The sequence below is a fragment of the Colias eurytheme genome, chromosome 19 (genome assembly GCF_061535395.1).
Source record: "Colias eurytheme isolate Ceu_HAF_F1 chromosome 19, ilColEury1 Martin Lab GWU primary, whole genome shotgun sequence".
Classification (NCBI taxonomy): domain Eukaryota; kingdom Metazoa; phylum Arthropoda; class Insecta; order Lepidoptera; family Pieridae; genus Colias; species Colias eurytheme.
In genome coordinates, this window is record NC_142998.1 from 7,151,649 (window position 1) to 7,169,437 (window position 17,789).

The window sequence follows — 17,789 nt, forward strand, 5'->3', positions numbered from 1 at the left end:
AGGATAAATTGTAAGCTGGAGATCTCGTTTTCTTTACAATTGCAAACTTAGCTACAAATTACGCTTCACAGTAGGAAACTGGTCCTTATAGCGCAGTTTTTATAGCAGCTCGACCATTATTTATAGAATAGTATTTCACACTGAGAGCTGGCTCTCACCGGTCGCACTTGATATTTCTACCTCTTGTTTGTAGAGCGTTGAAGTTCTTCTAGTTTCTTGTACACATAATATGTACAATAACAATTTTCCAACACTAAGAAATATTATAATATGAACTTTATATTGTATTAAACAAATAAATTAACTTGAATGCCGTGAATTCCTTCTCACATGGCTAACCGTCACAAATAATAAGATGATGTATTTATTTATATTATCTATTTGCAGATTTCTTATACTAAAACAGAAAGCAAACAGTTCATTGGAAATAAGTCACATTATATCAATTTATCTTCGTACTTGGCACATAATTAAACATTTACTTGTATATTTTGCAGAAATGGTGTACACGTGTATTACTATAATCATAGAAAGTTTTCCTCTTTCTCACAATCCAATAGAAGTTAAGGCGTTATAATAAATATACTTAGTGTAAAAGGTTTTTTCTTAGAATTTTCTGTTCTTATAAAATGGTAATCTTTTGTAACTACCTACAGTAAGTCATTTTTACTGCAAGCTTAAAGATTAGGTTCAAAAAGTAAATTATAAAAATATTGTATTTACATAATATTAATTATGATAGTATGATAGTTACTATATTCTCCATGGTTATCATATTAATGAATATCAATAGATATAATTTTTAATTCGATACTAACTCTTTTTCTTTAAACAACCTGTAATGAAGCATGCCTTACTAAGGAAAAAAGAAAACATTCCAAACGTTAAACGAAAAACTTAATTTCGGCAATAAAACCCGTTGTTAATCAAAACTTCGTTTTATGTTTATTGTTTTTTGAAAGTCTGCGAACCATTAAAGGACACGAAAGCCTTTCTGAGCATTATACGATTCCATTAACAACTTATTACCTTTCCAATTTGTTTTCCTTAACAAAACATTGTTCGGGAAAACGGGAATGAGTCAAATAACGAATATAAAATATTATGTTTTAATACCTTTTTATGTTTCGTATTTTTCGCCTTTTGTGTAAAGGATAATTAACGACTCATGGTATTGTTCGCTCTTCTTCAGAAAAATGTCAATATATAATCCTCCATTGTCATGAAACTGCTTTGATAAGACGAGCGTGATTTAATAAAAAATGTTATGTAGGTATATCGCCCAGGCCCATTTACATGATTTTCTTGTACCTACATTCAAGGACAATTAGTCAATACTTTAGGCGCGATAATGGATTTTCAATAATTGTAAGCAACTGTTTACACGCGGGTCTATGTAAACAATGGAATGAAAATACCAATAATTTTTTATTTCATACCTTGTGTGACAAATCTTGCAACGTTACGTTTTGTTTAGACTACGCAAGTCATTTATTGCTTCAATTGTATGCAACAAGAAAGATGTTTGCGTTACAATACTACTATAAAGCAGTAAAACATAATCTTAACTTATTAAATATTCACTATTCAGACAATATTGTTTGATGTTACGTGTGTACGTGATAAAGGTAATTATCTCATATAACTCAATTATTGTTTTGTCTCGACAGTGGAAACGTAGTTAAAACTTGTGCAAATAGAGGGAAGTGTGATAAAGGTACCAAGGCATAATATTATATTATGATATGTTGAATCAATCGTATGTTATCGAAGTTTCAACAAAATCAACAGAAAATATTGAAACATAATACAGATAAAGAGAATGTGTGCCGAACACATGAGCCAGAAGTTAAATTTCTTTAGTTCAAAGATACCAAAATCATCGCCTTTCTCCATGACGTGATGCTATTGCCGTGGCGGAACCTGGATATTTTACTCTCAACGCGCCTAAAGAAGTTTCACTTTAAAAAAGTTATATAACATAAGAAATATGAGAAGAAAAAATATAAATAGCAAATCGTTCTTCTACATTCTTTTTCTAAAAAAAGAAAAACTAAGGTACTTAGACTAAGTTTTCAAACTTATTGTACACCTAGAAAATAAAATTATAAAATTAACGCAGCATACAAGAGGTACTTTTTGTATAAAATTCAAACTCAGCTACGTAGTATGAAATAAGTGGCACTTAACTTTTTCGCTTTTTACAACTGAAGTTTTCCCATCGTCTGCTGGCGACAAGACTCACTTGTGGTTTAAGGATTTTTTCTATGCGAATTATTATTTTAATCATTTGTTAATATGTTAATTGTTATTATTTTAAGAATTATTGTGATGGAAAATATATATGAAAATAGAGATATTCTCGAATGTGTGAATTGAATACATTTGAATGAGTAAACTAAATTGAACGTTATATTTTTACAACCAATAAAATAACAGTGAAAAAGTTATTGTTAACTTTGTGTAAAAATTTACACAAGATAATATGATTGAAATAACATTTAATATGAAAATGAACTTTGCAAACTTTGGAAATATTGCGAAATTCGCTCTAACCTGTTGATTAATGATTGAAAGAAAAACAATTATAATTTTGCTTTTATTGTTTCAGGTTAAAAATGTCTGTACCCACGACTGATAGTACAGAAGCCATTACAAATTCCGGTTATGGAAGCAGCGACGAAACGGCTAGCCTCCTTGTATCAGGCCCTTCAGTTACCGTCATCGTGCCGAACGAAAATAGAACCGTCAAACCAGTACTACAAAGACAAGACTGCACTACCCATCTTAGACCTCAGTTATCTGGTGGCCCCGGAAGCGAAGAAAGCGCTGCCTCCATACGAGTAGAAGACGGAACAACTAGAAGCGTTCCCGACATAGAATTACAATGCAGAGACCAAGCGGACCGCCCGCAAACTTTAGTATCACCAGTCGCAACCTGCTCTCACAGAGGCTCTGTAACCTGCCAGTTAGTTCCGCACTCATACAATAGATGTCGCGTTTGCGAACGGAGGCAGTCAACGGCGCCAATATCAGCGCTGCAACTAGCGCGATCTGTGTCGCGGGAAAGCGTTCGTTCAGCTTTGCACTATCCATGCGGGTGCAGTTCTCTACACGCCGTCAGCACGTGTCCTGTCATTCAACCTCCAGCCTTATTGCTACCGGCGTCAAGTAATAGAATCATTCGGCAGAGTTCTCAGCCGGAGTCTAGCGCATGCGCGGCGCACTGTGCTCATCATAGCCACCACCACCCTAGCGCCTCCCTGCGGCAACTGCGGGAACCAGGCGATGGAATCGCTGGTATCGCGGCGGATTCCCTCCGTATTAACGGAGGGATGCGACCCTTCAAGCAGGTAAGGCTTTAGCGGGTAGATGGTGCTAGTAGTAGCTTGCTTACTAGATGGTCGGATTATACATTAATATTTGGATATAGTTGCAGTATATACGCAATATACATTTATGTATTGTAATTTTACTATACTTCGTAGCAGTAGCGATTACACATTAAACACAAAACACGTTTACTTTCTACCAATAAAATCATTAATATTAATTAAAAACAGAATTGGAGTAAATTCTAAATGACTTCATTCGCTTTTTTAAATGAAGCAATTAAAATGAATAATTAAAGCAATGACAACATAAAACTTTAATTTTCATATTTAATTGATACCGGACGTACACTATATCGATTATACGTCTAATATGTTACAAGAATATTAGTATCCTTTATAAAAAGCTACAATGAAATTTGACCTAATGTCACAATCTGTATAACTGTGGCAAGAAGCTAATCTAATTAAATTGCTAAGTGAATTGCCTCGAGGAAACATCTGTATAATTGGCTAAGTATATTTACTTAGTAAAGTGATAAAAGAAAATGGAACCAATAACATTTGGCTTACAGATTAAACACGTTAGGAACAATTTAGATGCAGACGTAATCATATCGTTGACTTTAATAAATATAAACGACGTTTTAACTAAAAACAAAAGACAACATAATTGGAACGTTGTTTTAACAGTTTTTAGGAGTACGTGTTTTAAAAAATGATAATTCTTCTCGTCTTTGTGACATCATATTTCTCTTAAACATTTATTTATATTTACTTAAACAGTTCCAAATATCTTCATCACACATTCACTTTTGTACGTTGTTCGACGCGTAAATTACAACTTCAAGAACTGATCTATGTGAAGGCATCCTTAGAAAGACATAATATCATGCCTGAGCTCGACGCGACTCGTATATCTTACCCGTCCTACGCTATTTGGAACTGACTCGACACATTTCACCGTCATTAAAATGATCTCCAGCTTCACTCCAGAGTCCAGACACTATTATGTACAAACACCGTTGATTATCAAAGAACACGTCATGAATATCGCTTCTCAGCTGTTAAGACTGCTTAACCGGTGTAAGTGCTGTGTAAGGGTCTTGAGGTTGTCTCCGAACGAATCCATTGTTTGATTTGGTATTTTACCTGCAGGGGCTGCTCCTCTGCCCACAAACCCTGTCGCAGACTCGCCGGGCCCGACTGAGGCGCGCATTCACTGAGGCCACGGGAGATACAGTGACCTACGTTAGAACGGTGGGCTCGTATTCTTCAATTATGCACCGCCAACCACAATCGACTGTACAATCTCCCACGATTGGCATTCCAAATTTCTTCGACACCGATAAATAAATGACACCGTAAATTCGACGACAAAATTGTGAACGCTTTTAATGCTTCTAAGCGTGCAGTAGTGATTAGCATGATACACCATTTAGATAGTCCACTTAGACTTCAGCTTCTAGTATAATGACACGGAACACTAGGTTGTACAGTCGAGGATCAGTTGATCTGTGGTGATTTATCACCAAGCAATTTGTTAGTGGCGAATGTGACGTCCCTGTAGCTTCGTAAAAGACCACGGTTCCCACGTCCTCGATTACCCCAGCACCCAAAGTAGCTTTTCATCAATGAATTGTTTATTTAGGAACATTTTATACGAACAGAAATACGCATCAATGCACACTTGGCACGGTGACAAATTGGCTTTGTATGTCGAATGCCTATGGCGTATCATTTTTTCGTCTACATCAGCAACCGATATATTTTGCTATCATCTTATTTGACTCATGTTCTGGGTTGTTTAAACGTTATTTTACGCTTTGGGAACATCAACTCAAGTCACATACACAGCACGTACACATTAAGTTCATTTCACTTAAAATATTTAGCGTTCGATGCACTTTAGATGGATTGTTAGATTGCACTAACGCGTTTTATATGATCGTTGAATACACGATCAGTGAGACAGTTTTGTAAAGCTTTTTCAATTAGAGTTTAAGCTTTATGTGTAATCAGTGCTAAAATGTGTTCTATTTATATTTTATTTTAAGTTTTCAAATTGTTAAGGATATAACATAACTGCTGGGGTTTTCAGCCAAATCGAATTCCCTGAAAGGGAACCTTAAAATAATCGCTCACGTAGGTAGGATTAAACAAAACTTTCATGTTATACACAATTTATATTTAAAATATTAGTAATATTCTTTTTGGTAACCTTATATACAATTCATGCAAATTTTCTTCAATACATGCAATTTGTGTGAATGATAATAATAAGAAAACAATCAACGAAACACTAACTGCTTGCTTTGCGCATAACCATAAAACATATAATTAAAATTTAATTAATAAATGGTTCGAAGTCGTTCATTAAAAGCTTATAAGCTTTCTTATCCGTAAGCTCACTTACGGATATGAAAATGGTTCAAACCAAGAAAAAAATAAAATAATTCAATTTAATTTATTTGGGTAAGCCACAATACAACTTTATTTTATTTGAGTAAGTTTAACTGCGCAATAATTGATATTAATTTAAACATAAATTATATTAAACATATTAATTCTTTTGAATTATTTATACTTATTTTTTCCAAATCTTCTTGTTCTTAGTATTATGTAATCTGCTATATTCATAACACTAAAGACGTCTATAAACAGACTATATTACTAAATGTGGCTACTATATCAACAGACGGTCTAAGCAGCTTTACTTCGTATCGTCTCAGAGCGAGGCATCAACTACCAAAAGCGCAATATAGAGGTGCATTCAAGCGTGTTTTATACAGCTATTGAATCGAAATACTGAGCATCCCTGCTAAAAGGGTCTGATCATGAAAATATATAGCAGAAAGTTATTTTTCATACCATCTTGGGTGTAAGGATGCATTTTTAGGTACATTATTATCTTACATAGATGAGGTATCATGTATTTAATTTAGTTATAAGTATAGTGTTTTCTTTATAGACGATATGATGTTTAAATTAATTACTTGATTTTTCAACAAAACATTTTGTAACAATTATAATATTTATTTATTTACTCTTTATTGTACAAGAGTCTTATAAAATAAAAGTACAATAAAACCATTCAAAATGTACAAATGGCGGCCTTATGGCTCAAAGCCATCTCTGCCAGGCAATAATATAATAATAAAAAATATTATATATTATGATACTTTAAAAACTAAAAAGTATCCAATAGGTTGTAGGTGTTTTGTCTAAAAATGATTTATCTACTTTAAAAATTAAAAATCATTAACGGAATGAACATTCATTCGAAATGAAATAAAAATGTTCAAGCCAATATTCTGATTAGAGAGTTGAAAGAATAATGTAATTTAAATTTACCGCACACTCATAATTATTTAAAGATTTTCCTCAATTCAGTTTAAATTCGAACCAGGTAAAAATAAATCGCCAATTTTAGCGCAGCCACATTGCTATTATCAATGACTTGTGAAATTATCAATCATTTCTAAGCCCATTAAAGTATATTATCTTATTGAAGTTGAGACTGGTGTTACATTTCGAATAATTGCTTGTCCAGGCAAAATACCAATTCTTTTGACAACTTTAAAAGTAGGTAAAATATTTCTTGAAAAATTCAATGCTAGGATAAAACTTATCCGTCCAATAAAGTATTCAATTAGATATAAGCTTCTTAAAAGTATATCATGATAATATTAAAATGTCACGTAAATATCAAAATCTAAAATATCAAATACGGGAAATTAGAATATGTTTTTAAGGGCCGATTTTTCAATCGCGAGATAAACAGTCTAATAAGTACCCCTCGAATAGATTTATTCAATTATTTATCTAACTCATTACGGCTCGCCTATTTTTCAATCGTGATTTATTTGATGAATAACTATCTGACCAAATATTTCCATATTGGTAGCACTGCTCTCGGAGTGGCGAAACAAACATATTAAATTAGTCAGGTTAGAGCGGGATAGAGTCAAATCTTGCAATTTGTCAACAACCGTCATTATGACTCACGTCAGGAGTGCACTTGTCTTCTATGATTGTTGATTGTTGTTTTGATTCGAGTAAAGAGTTTGGTTAAATTTGTGTTTCAATTTATATATATTACGATGGAAACGACATACTTAAAGGCAGCGTTCGGCAAATTTTCAATGGCATGGTCATCAGTACTATCAAAAACATCAATTTCAATATGATTTTAATTGATTATAATTATATAGAAAGAGGTTTAATTGTTAATAATTCTACGCTCTATGTTATGACATACGAAAATATCTCAAATTTGACGCGTCAGTTGTCAACTCAAACGCCTAACAGTCGAATAGCGCGCTATCTGGCCGTTGGAGCGGCAAATAGATTTATTCCTCAAATAACGTAGTTATTCGATAGATAAGTCCTATTCGTCTATTGAAAAATTGAATATTTTGTTAACTGAAGAATAAAGTCTATCTAGCTGTTTATCTGGGCATTGAAAAATCGGCCCTAAAATGGTAGTTTTATACATTATTCGACGAATATGCTTTATCCAAGCATTGAAAAATCGGCCCTAAATTGTATTAATTGTATTATTTATACCTTAATAAGAAGTAATATTTTATACAAAGATCTTAAAACTTGACTGAAATCCTTTTTTATCAGCTTTAAAATTATGGTTATTAATCCTAATTTAAAATAACTATTTTACTATTATTAAAAAATTCTAATCATAGCAACGATAGAGACATTTCGTTACACTTAAGAACAGTTTTATCAAACGTCATTTAATTTAAATATCCACCTAACTATGCAAATAGTCGACTTAATTAGCTTTGCAAACTATCGAGCTATATTAAAACGAACGAAATTCAGGATTTTAAAAGCCCTAACGTATATAACGCGCAGCTTAAGTTGTCTCAGATTAATGCAGCGCGAGCGTCCTCTCGCCTCGAGGGAACAATATTGAAATTAACTCGCTTAGCCCTCCCAAGATTACGGCTATATTCAAACAAATTTCTGCATTTATTATACGAGATTATGTTAATATTATTTGAACACGTTCACCATATCGTATAATGGTTGAATAGAATGTTATATTAAGTATTTTTAAGGATAATGTCCATACAAGATTACATGCGTTGTAGTTTGCATCTGTATCTTACGGATATGACTGAGTTTTTGAAATTTTATATTCGATAATTAATTTTGGATTTGACGTTCATGGACTTTTTTTGCAGAAAATAGAGTTGATGAAAACAATGAAATCAAATGAATTTAGAAACTTAAAGTCTAGAGCCAGTCTAGAGACAGAAATAGAGCGCAAACAACGTCACGGTTTATAACTAAGTATTAATATATAAACTCATTTATTACAACGAATTTACGCGATCTAATTATGATAGCAATATAGGATGCAGATAGTTAATCAAAGGATGATTTAGGACCTAATTTGGTTGTGGTAATTAGATTAACAGTTTGTGTTAGTAAATAATTAGGTTAGTGCTAGTAATGTAGTCATTTACCGTGAATAAACCGGTTATATGAAGATAGAAGTATGGAGGTAAACCTATTTATAGCATAATATCTTTAAAAATATACTGGCTTCTAGATAAATATACGTATTATAAGACATTTACTTATAGCAAAGGGTAAATATATAACGTATGTGTGTTATGTGAGTATTAAAAACTTTATGAATCTGTTTATTTCTTACTTCAGACACAGCTTCATATAAAAATATGTACATAATTGTTATTGTATTAGCGCGTTGTATCCCAATGATGAGCAAAAGCCTCCGCAAGGTGCTTCCATGATTATTGAAAAGTATAATAATAAAAATAAAAAAAACAAAGTACGTGGTTACTGGTAATACCTAAGTAAGGAAGGTCTGCCTGAAACTTACAGAATACCTTTATAAGTTTTTGATTACTGACATAAAAATATTCGCTATTATCATGCAAAATAGATTCGGCTCGAAATGTCCTGAATCATACATTTCTATTCAACCTACGAGTACTTCATGCTTGTCTTACCTTAATCGAATAAGCATTGTTCTACTTCAGCTTTAATCGTTATTTAAGCGGATAAATTAAACGGTCTTGAGTTTGATTGAGCGATAAAATAGCGTGTAAGATTACCTGAATTAAGTAGAGATAAGAAGTTGTATACTACAGACATAAAAAAGTAGGTAGAACAGTTCGAGTGTGAAGTTTTTCTTAGCGAGTGTTCTTTGTTGTGTTGTAAATCTTATGTTTATTCACTTTTTATAACGTTAAGCTGTATAATGTTCAGTAAATACAGTATACAGTTTTGTTTTCGTTTCACGTCTTTTGTTTTAAATTGTTTCATTAATTAATAACTGCTGTAATATTAACAACATAATTATGTTATATTTTTATAATAGATTTGAAATGCTTTTTTCATTAACCAATTCATATTATCTTCAAATTGAAGACATTAAAACTAACATATATAATAACAACAATTAGTTCCATTAACAATCGCAATCAACGAATCAAATTAAAGCCCCAAAAATGACCGATAAGCTAAAAATAACGTTACTACAGGAAATAAGACCGTATCTCAACGCCATATCGTCTATTCGTAAAGTTAACCTTGGCACACTTCCTCATACTGTTATTGTTTACCGCATATTGTATTGGAGGAACCACTACGTGACTTACTGAATACATAATTTAGTAATAATTTATTTGTACCCCTACAAACTGTGGAAACTAGGACTGTGCGAAAGAAGGCATGGCTTCTTTTAATATTGGTTATAAATATTGGAAGAATCTCGCTAATAATAATCGATCAGTGCGGTGCTAAATTGTTTAAATAACGTGTTTCTAAGGGTTACAGAACTTGAGACGAAGCCAGGTTCAGAATACTCGTAGACAGTAGCAGAAAGCGTCATCAAAGCGACTCTGAATCTGCTTCCATAAATTTCCTTTGTCCGACCTTCGAAAAAGTATGTCAATCCCGCAATGGATTGTTTGGACACCAAAACATTGATCAGGAATCACACCATAAAACGCCTCTTATAGACTTACCATACTATTAGTAAGGCCTACGATGACAACAAACTTATATGTTTTTGTTGATACAGAAATCCTACTGTTTTGATTCATTTCTAACTATTACATGACATGATAAATTAGTAAAACGTGATATATTTACTAATAGAAACGAAATTCTAAATGATTTATCGTGAGCAGAAAAATAGAGGTATTGAATAATTTATTTGTACCTACCCTTACTTTCAAACTTACTTCGTGATTTACTGCTTTTAACATGTTCGAGTAAATCTTGTAGGAAATAGTAAAATAGTATACAACATGAATATGAAACTATGAAAAACATGATTGATTTACATAATATGCAAATAGGTAAGTAATAATGTAAAATAATGAATACCTTCTTTTACAAGTCTTATTTATAAACGAGGACCATTATTATAAAATTATATTAAATATTATGATTACATATTATTACGATATATCTGCTATCTCAAAGGACCATGTACAAATATACAGACCCAAGGAGCCTAATCTATTTATTTAGTTTACTACAATAACTCTTGATCTTATTATAGACTTTATTTACTTTCAGAATGATCGAATTGAGTTTGAGATAGAAATAAAACAAAAGATCCGTTGTTAATAAATCATGTTTTGTATAGTTACTGAAAAATAACGTATAATAAAAAGTAATGTAAAAATAATTTGTAGATTCACATCAAACAAAACTATTGATTCAATATAGTATTGATGTACAAACTGATGACATAAATAAAGTCGAATGCAATATCTTGATAATTAATATTATGCCATTTTCAATTTCCTATTAATCGATATGTGATAATAATCTTATAAAATATTCAGCATTTCACATTAGTACAGTGCAATATTTTTATGAAGTGATTGGTAAATTTGTATTCCAATGAAAATACACACTACGACAAAAAAGTGTACTATGGAAAACTCACATACTCTATAGAAAATGTCGACTTGGTCGTATTTTAACTACATTTCAATAAAATTGAATTTAAAAGCGTTTGCGTCAAGCTCACGTTCAGAATATGCTGATGTGACAAATCAATTCTATAAAGAACGTTACAATCATATTAAAATTTTCATTACTTTTAAGGCATAATGATAAGTGAATTTAACCTCGAAAAGATGTATCAGTACGGCAAAATTATAGTCACAATACAAATTGTTGTTTGTTGATTTAAACCGCTTCACCATAGCTCGTCATTACAGGACTAACATCAATCTATGTACCAAAACGCATTAATCTCTCAGTTTAATATCAGATCTGTGTTTATGTGATTAAGTAGGAAACACAATCATTTAAAGCTTAGTTATCTCATAGTGTTTGGTGACTAAATTATGAATAACGTAAATAATAAATAAAAGTTTTCCAAAAGGCTTCGCTAGCGTTGTCTAAAAATCAACAAATTATATACTACACACACACACATATACACTCTCACCCGCAAACACATACACATGCACACGTAAAATATTTTCAAACTTTAGTTAAGGAAGAGCGGGTTCTCCTGACACAGGTTTCATTTTCATTTCAATTTAAATAACCAATTCTCATTAACCGTTCTATCTATTTATCACCAAAAAACCGCATTACAGTTCGTTTATGTAGTTTTAAAGATCCAAGCATACGTAGCGGAAATCTAGGTTTTATACTAGGTTGTGATTTATAGAAAGTAGGTACTTATATTATCTCGTTAAAGAAACCGAGGAAGGCTATATATAGGCTATATATCATCACGCTAAGACCAATAGGAGCGGAGCCACGCGGGTGAAACCGCGGGGCGCGGCTAGTAAATAATAATCGAATTACCAACAAAAGTTAGTGTTTCATGTGTCATTTGTATGTACGTCGTGTATCAAGGATTTAATACACTATAGAAAATTCCCTTGTGCCGGTTATGCATACGTTAGCAGTTAATTTTGCTACTCTATCATAAATACTTAGTTGTAATTAATTTGAAGCCAGCTCGCGTCGTCGCGTACGAGTTGCTGTGTGCGCATTTGTATGGGATTTAGTTGTTTAAAGCTCTTATTATTTTAAGCTTTTCAATTAAGAATTAAATTGGTTGGGGTTTATAATTCGTTATTAATTTCTTTGTCAGGTTCGTGTGTAGAAAATAGTTGTGTTGTAATTGTAAGTTGTTTTTAAGTTAAGGTCGAGGAAAATGTCGACTGTAGACGAAATTAAGGTATCATAATGCCATTAAAAAAAAGTAAGAATTGTAGGTATTGCAAATAACAATTTGTAGAAGTAGCAAATAAAAGCACGTGGAAATTACTTAAATTATTGTAGTTTAAGTTCATTATAATCTGCATCCTTCAAGCTTAATTGGTTAATTTTGATTTATGATTAAAAAGCAGAGCAATTTTACTATTGTTTTACTGTTAATAATATTTCGCCATTGTTCAAGTCTGGGTACACTTTTATAGCTGCACTTTATTACTATATTAACATTGCTTAAATCTTATCGATATGATCAATCTCTGAATACATAGGGAGGTTTACGACGAAAATAATAATACGTACAGTGAGAAAAATATTCGTAACCGATATGGATTGGGTATGTAGGTTACTGTGATAGATTTGGAAGTATGGGCGTTATTTTTTTCTATTAACAAATTGCGTATTTATTATTGTTTTGTTATAGAAAGTATTAAATTTTTTTTCCTGATGCAGCTAGAATGCTATTCTACTTTAAATTTCAAATATAATATAGATTGTTAAGTGTAAAATATTTGTAGAAGGTACGATGGAATTGTCATCATCCTTTTGGAAAAAAATCCCTAAATAAACAAAGATATACTATATACATAGTATACATATAGATATACTATATTTTAATAGAATAAATATTCGTGACCCATTCTTAGGTAGGATATTTCACTACAATGAAATTAATTACAAGGAAAAGAAGAAAACTTTTTTTTATATAAAAATGTTACTACTAATAATAATTAAAAAAAACTTAATCATCACGAGGCTGAATATTAGGGAATATTCAACACAGTTATCAAATGTATTTATCCAAACAAGGTCCCAATTCACTTACAAAATAGTTATTTATACCAGACAATTTAGTACGACCTTCGGCTCCCATTTCAGTGGTACAATTACTCCCTTTGTGGAGTTCGGCTGAAACAATAGGTTAGGCTTTGCTCTTATTCTCATATCGTAAAGACAAGCCAAATCTATTTGTGCTATGAATTCAGCAGGCAGTTATGTTGACAACCTTGAGTAATCGTGTGTTGTGAACAGCTAATGCAGAAATGTGTTCACAGTTTTAGAAACAAAAGATAATCAAGTAGGAATTTCTATGTTATATTTTGTGCATAATTTTTTTACGAAAAAAAAACCATAACTTTATAGATGATTTTAGATAATATTATAGATGCAGTTAAAATAATAGATTGTTTATGAAGAATTTAGTATGTGTTTTTCAGAATGAATAAAATTTTAAATTATAAATAATTCATATCAAATACTTAATATTTTAATTTTGCATAACAACAAAAAATCGTAGATACTACAACGATAAAGCCGTAATCATACTCATATTGTGATTTTAACCTCTAATAAATTAAACCGTATATACCTACCTATCGCATAAAAACTGTGAGGAAAAGTCATTGCGTCGTGTGTAGAGAATAAATATTAAAAACGTGCAGCGAACGCTGTTTGAACTGCAGCAATTAACTTTGAGGACTAACGTGTTTTAAATGTTTCAGCCGATAGTAAAGGTGATAGAGACAGAAATATACGTGAGTGTTTTGTCTCTTTTTATTTATATGTGGATGCGATTAAGGATATATTATGAGGTCTTCGTGAGTGAAGCTTACTGTTTTGGCATAAATATATTGAAATAAAAAAAAACACTTGAATTTTAACTCTAGTTATTATATAAGTACAATATTTTGCAAGCACTTCGAGGAATAAAATTAAATTATATCAGTTTAATTTTATAATTATAACTTAATAATTTCAAGAAATTGTTATTAATCTTCTTAATTGGTAATTTATAGAGAGTGGGTTAGATCCATTAAAGATACAAATAAATCTTGTTTTGTCTGGACACTATGTAGGTTATAGACTAAAGTATTGAAGTAGGAGGTAATAAAATATATTTACGTGGGCAGCCATATTCTAATGAATCAATTCAGATTACAAGCGAGGAAAATATAGTCGAGTTTTTATTGTTAAAATAGTATTGTAGATCATTGTAAGGAATTTTCAATTATTTTTATTGGTTACTATCACTATATCCACTTAAACTATAAAAATTGCCAATTATTTTGTTAAAAATCAATAATTTAAAGTTTATGATGCTAAGGAAATTAAAATACTTATCCAAAGTACAAATACAAGAATATTGGTGGCAATAATAGAAACAACGATGTCAATTCTATTTTTGAAGTGAAACTTCTTTATCGGGGTTCGAAAAAAATTAAGTGTAACATTTTTTCGTTACGCGTGACATTTTTCCGTTACGCGCCATCTTTTTCTTATCCCTACCACGCGTGATTCGACGTATTTCTGTAAAGTTGCATATAGTAAATTAGTTTTTGAAAAATAAGGTCATAAAGAAGTTTCACTTCTTACGTGTGTACACTAGTACACGCACACATTTTTATTTTTATAAAATGATATTAGTTTCAGCGGTGAAAATGCACTTACAAATTTAATACTAAATTAAACTACATACTAAACTGCGCATTCATTTATCCTAATAAACAAACTACAATATGGTTCGTTGCACACATAATTATTTAGCTGTGTACTTACCGCAATCCGAGACATAGCAGACAGGGTCAACTACCTAATTATGTTCTTACTAGCAATAACCCGCGGGTTTGCTCAAGTGTAGTTCCTATGTAGAGCTGCTCTAGCACTACGTTGTTTCATAATCTAAGAATTAGCGTCAAATTAATTTTACGTTAATCGAAAAATAAATAGTTATTTTTTACAAAAACTAACCGACCCTTAAATGGTCAGGACCGGAAAATATTTAAACGAAAAAGTCAAATATAAAAAATGATAAAAATCGGTTGTTATTTAACAAACACAAACAATGCAGTCGAATTGAGAACCTGTTCCTTTTTTGAAGTCGGTGAATAAACATAAATGAAAAATAAAAACAAGCATAAAGTATAAAAAATAACACAAGAGGAGAGAAACATACACAAGTCTGCAACAGCTTATATTGCACGCGTAAAGTTTCATAACGACAAACCTTCTATTGTGTTTAACTGTTTATTTCACATAGAAAATATAAAGTAAAACGGAAAAAACTACACTGCAATTACACTCTTATAATTTTTCATTGCAGCGAATGAAATAAAGAAGGGAAATAGAAACGGGGTGAATAATAATGCTTTATTACGTCTTTCATCACGTGGAAGAGAAACTAAGAAACGAAAAGGAAATAAAAATATTAGGTGCATAATACAAGATAAAATAACATATTCAAATGCTATTTTAAATTATTTATTTGCAATATAATATGTGGCTACAACAATTAATAATTATTAAACTAGCTGTGCTCCGCGGTTTCCCCCGCATTGCTCATATAAGCCCGCTTGTAATGATAAGACCAACAGGAGCCTTCCTCGATAAATGAGCTATCTAATTTTTCAAATTGGACAAGTAGTTCCTGAGATTAGCGCGTTCAAACAAACAAACTCATCAAATTTATATTATTAGTATAGATTATTCCAACCGCCAACCCGCACTTGGCCAGCGTTGTAGATCTTGATCGTCTGAACCCTCACAGGAGGCCTGTGTCCAAGCACTTGAAACATAATATAATGATTTAATTTTTCCAGAACAACTTTCAAATTGGTTTGCATACAAAAATTTATATTACAATAATATGTAAAAAAAGATTTAAAGGACAGGAAAAATGTTTCAATCGTGGTAATACTGTTTCATCATGTTAGAATATTAAGAACGAATGTTAGTTGAAGTTTCCCTAAAAGGTACGTTGAATGACAAACGAAAGCATTGGCACTTAAAACTAAAGTGCGGGTAAGATTTGTGTAAGATTTCCATGTTGTTTGCATAAATGGCTCATTATGAATATTATTTGCATTAGGAATCCCGTTTTATGATACGTTGTAAAGCGGAGCTTGGAAAACTGGCAATTATGACTGATATAAATCATTGCAGATGAGATCATTTGTCAAATTTGTTAGAAATGCATACATAAGAATTATTTATGAGGTGCTCCTCGGTGTATTGTGACAGGGTTACATGCTGTAAATAGTTACATGGTTAAAGGTATTTTTGATATTTAGGTTATGTTACATAGCATGAAATATTCGTGTTAGATCTAACATAGACGACATACTTAGATACATCTATTTTGTTCCAAGTATGTAAATATAAATTATTTCTTTCGAAAACTCATACTTTTATACTTTTCTAATCTTTTACATAATTTTATTTATTATCGGTTGAGTAAAAGAACAGCTTGATTCGAAACGTAGTATTCCGCACAGCAAATTATTTAAATTTATTTTATTATTTCTCGTATTCCCCAACGTTTTAGCGATGTAAAATTATTCCTTCCACTACACGGATACATTTATTACCCTTTAAACAACTTGCGATATTTAATTTTACAACTATTGTACATTTACCTGCTTCACCAATCTATACTAATATTATAAAGCTGAAGAGTTTGTTTGTTTGAACGCGCCAATCTCGGGATGTACTGGTCCGATTTGAAAAATTCTTTCGGTGTTAGATAGCCCATTTATCGAGGAAGGCTATAGGCTCATATATCATCACGCTAAGACGAGCAGGAGCGGAGCAATGTGGGTAAAATCGCGAGGCACAGCCAGTGTAATAATACATATACAGCGTATGTTATTAACCTTAAACCCAAATAACGCTTCCGCTATAAATCTCTTAACGTTTCGTTTCTTATTGATGCATTGATAAATTGATATATATCTCATATTCACACGAATCCGGGCTTTTCAATCGGACATGGGTTCGTTTGTTTGGTTTGCTGAAGACCGATCCATCAATGTCCACCCATACATTCATTTTATTCATTTCATTGTTATTGTTGTGTATTTGAAGAAACTTCGATAATAGGCATAATATTTAAAATGTGCATTTGTTATTGAGAGTCTGGAGCGGTATTGCATAAGTCGATAGAAGATTGATAATGTTTCGATGCAAAGTGCTTAAAAGAAGACAGTCTTGGATTACATCAAAAGTTGTTATATAATTTGTATAATTTATGTATTGTTACTCAATAAATGATTTTTATTTATTTATATACTTAATATATTTAGTTACTATTTATGACTTAATAAGAAATAATTAATAATTTAAAATGAAATAATTAACAATATTAATAATTAGATAAAGTTATTTATTTAACATAGTGGTCTCAATTATCTTCTTCCTATTACATCGAACTAT

The 17,789-nt window shown here is 31.4% G+C and overlaps 1 protein-coding gene across 2 annotated transcripts in view; it reads left to right on the forward strand.

Moving 5' to 3' along the window:
- SK (small conductance calcium-activated potassium channel) overlaps positions 1-17,789 on the forward strand; it is a 200,703-nt gene that overhangs the window by 69,886 nt on the left and 113,028 nt on the right. Inside the window, exons 2-3 of one of the 2 annotated variants that reach the window (XM_090113322.1) lie at positions 2,612-3,353; positions 4,491-4,592. In XM_090113322.1, the coding sequence (XP_089969448.1) occupies positions 2,619-3,353; positions 4,491-4,592 (837 nt within the window). In that variant the 5' untranslated portion in view covers positions 2,612-2,618. The remainder of the gene's footprint in view (positions 1-2,611; positions 3,354-4,490; positions 4,593-17,789) is intronic. The other variant, XM_090113323.1, reaches the window with a different exon arrangement.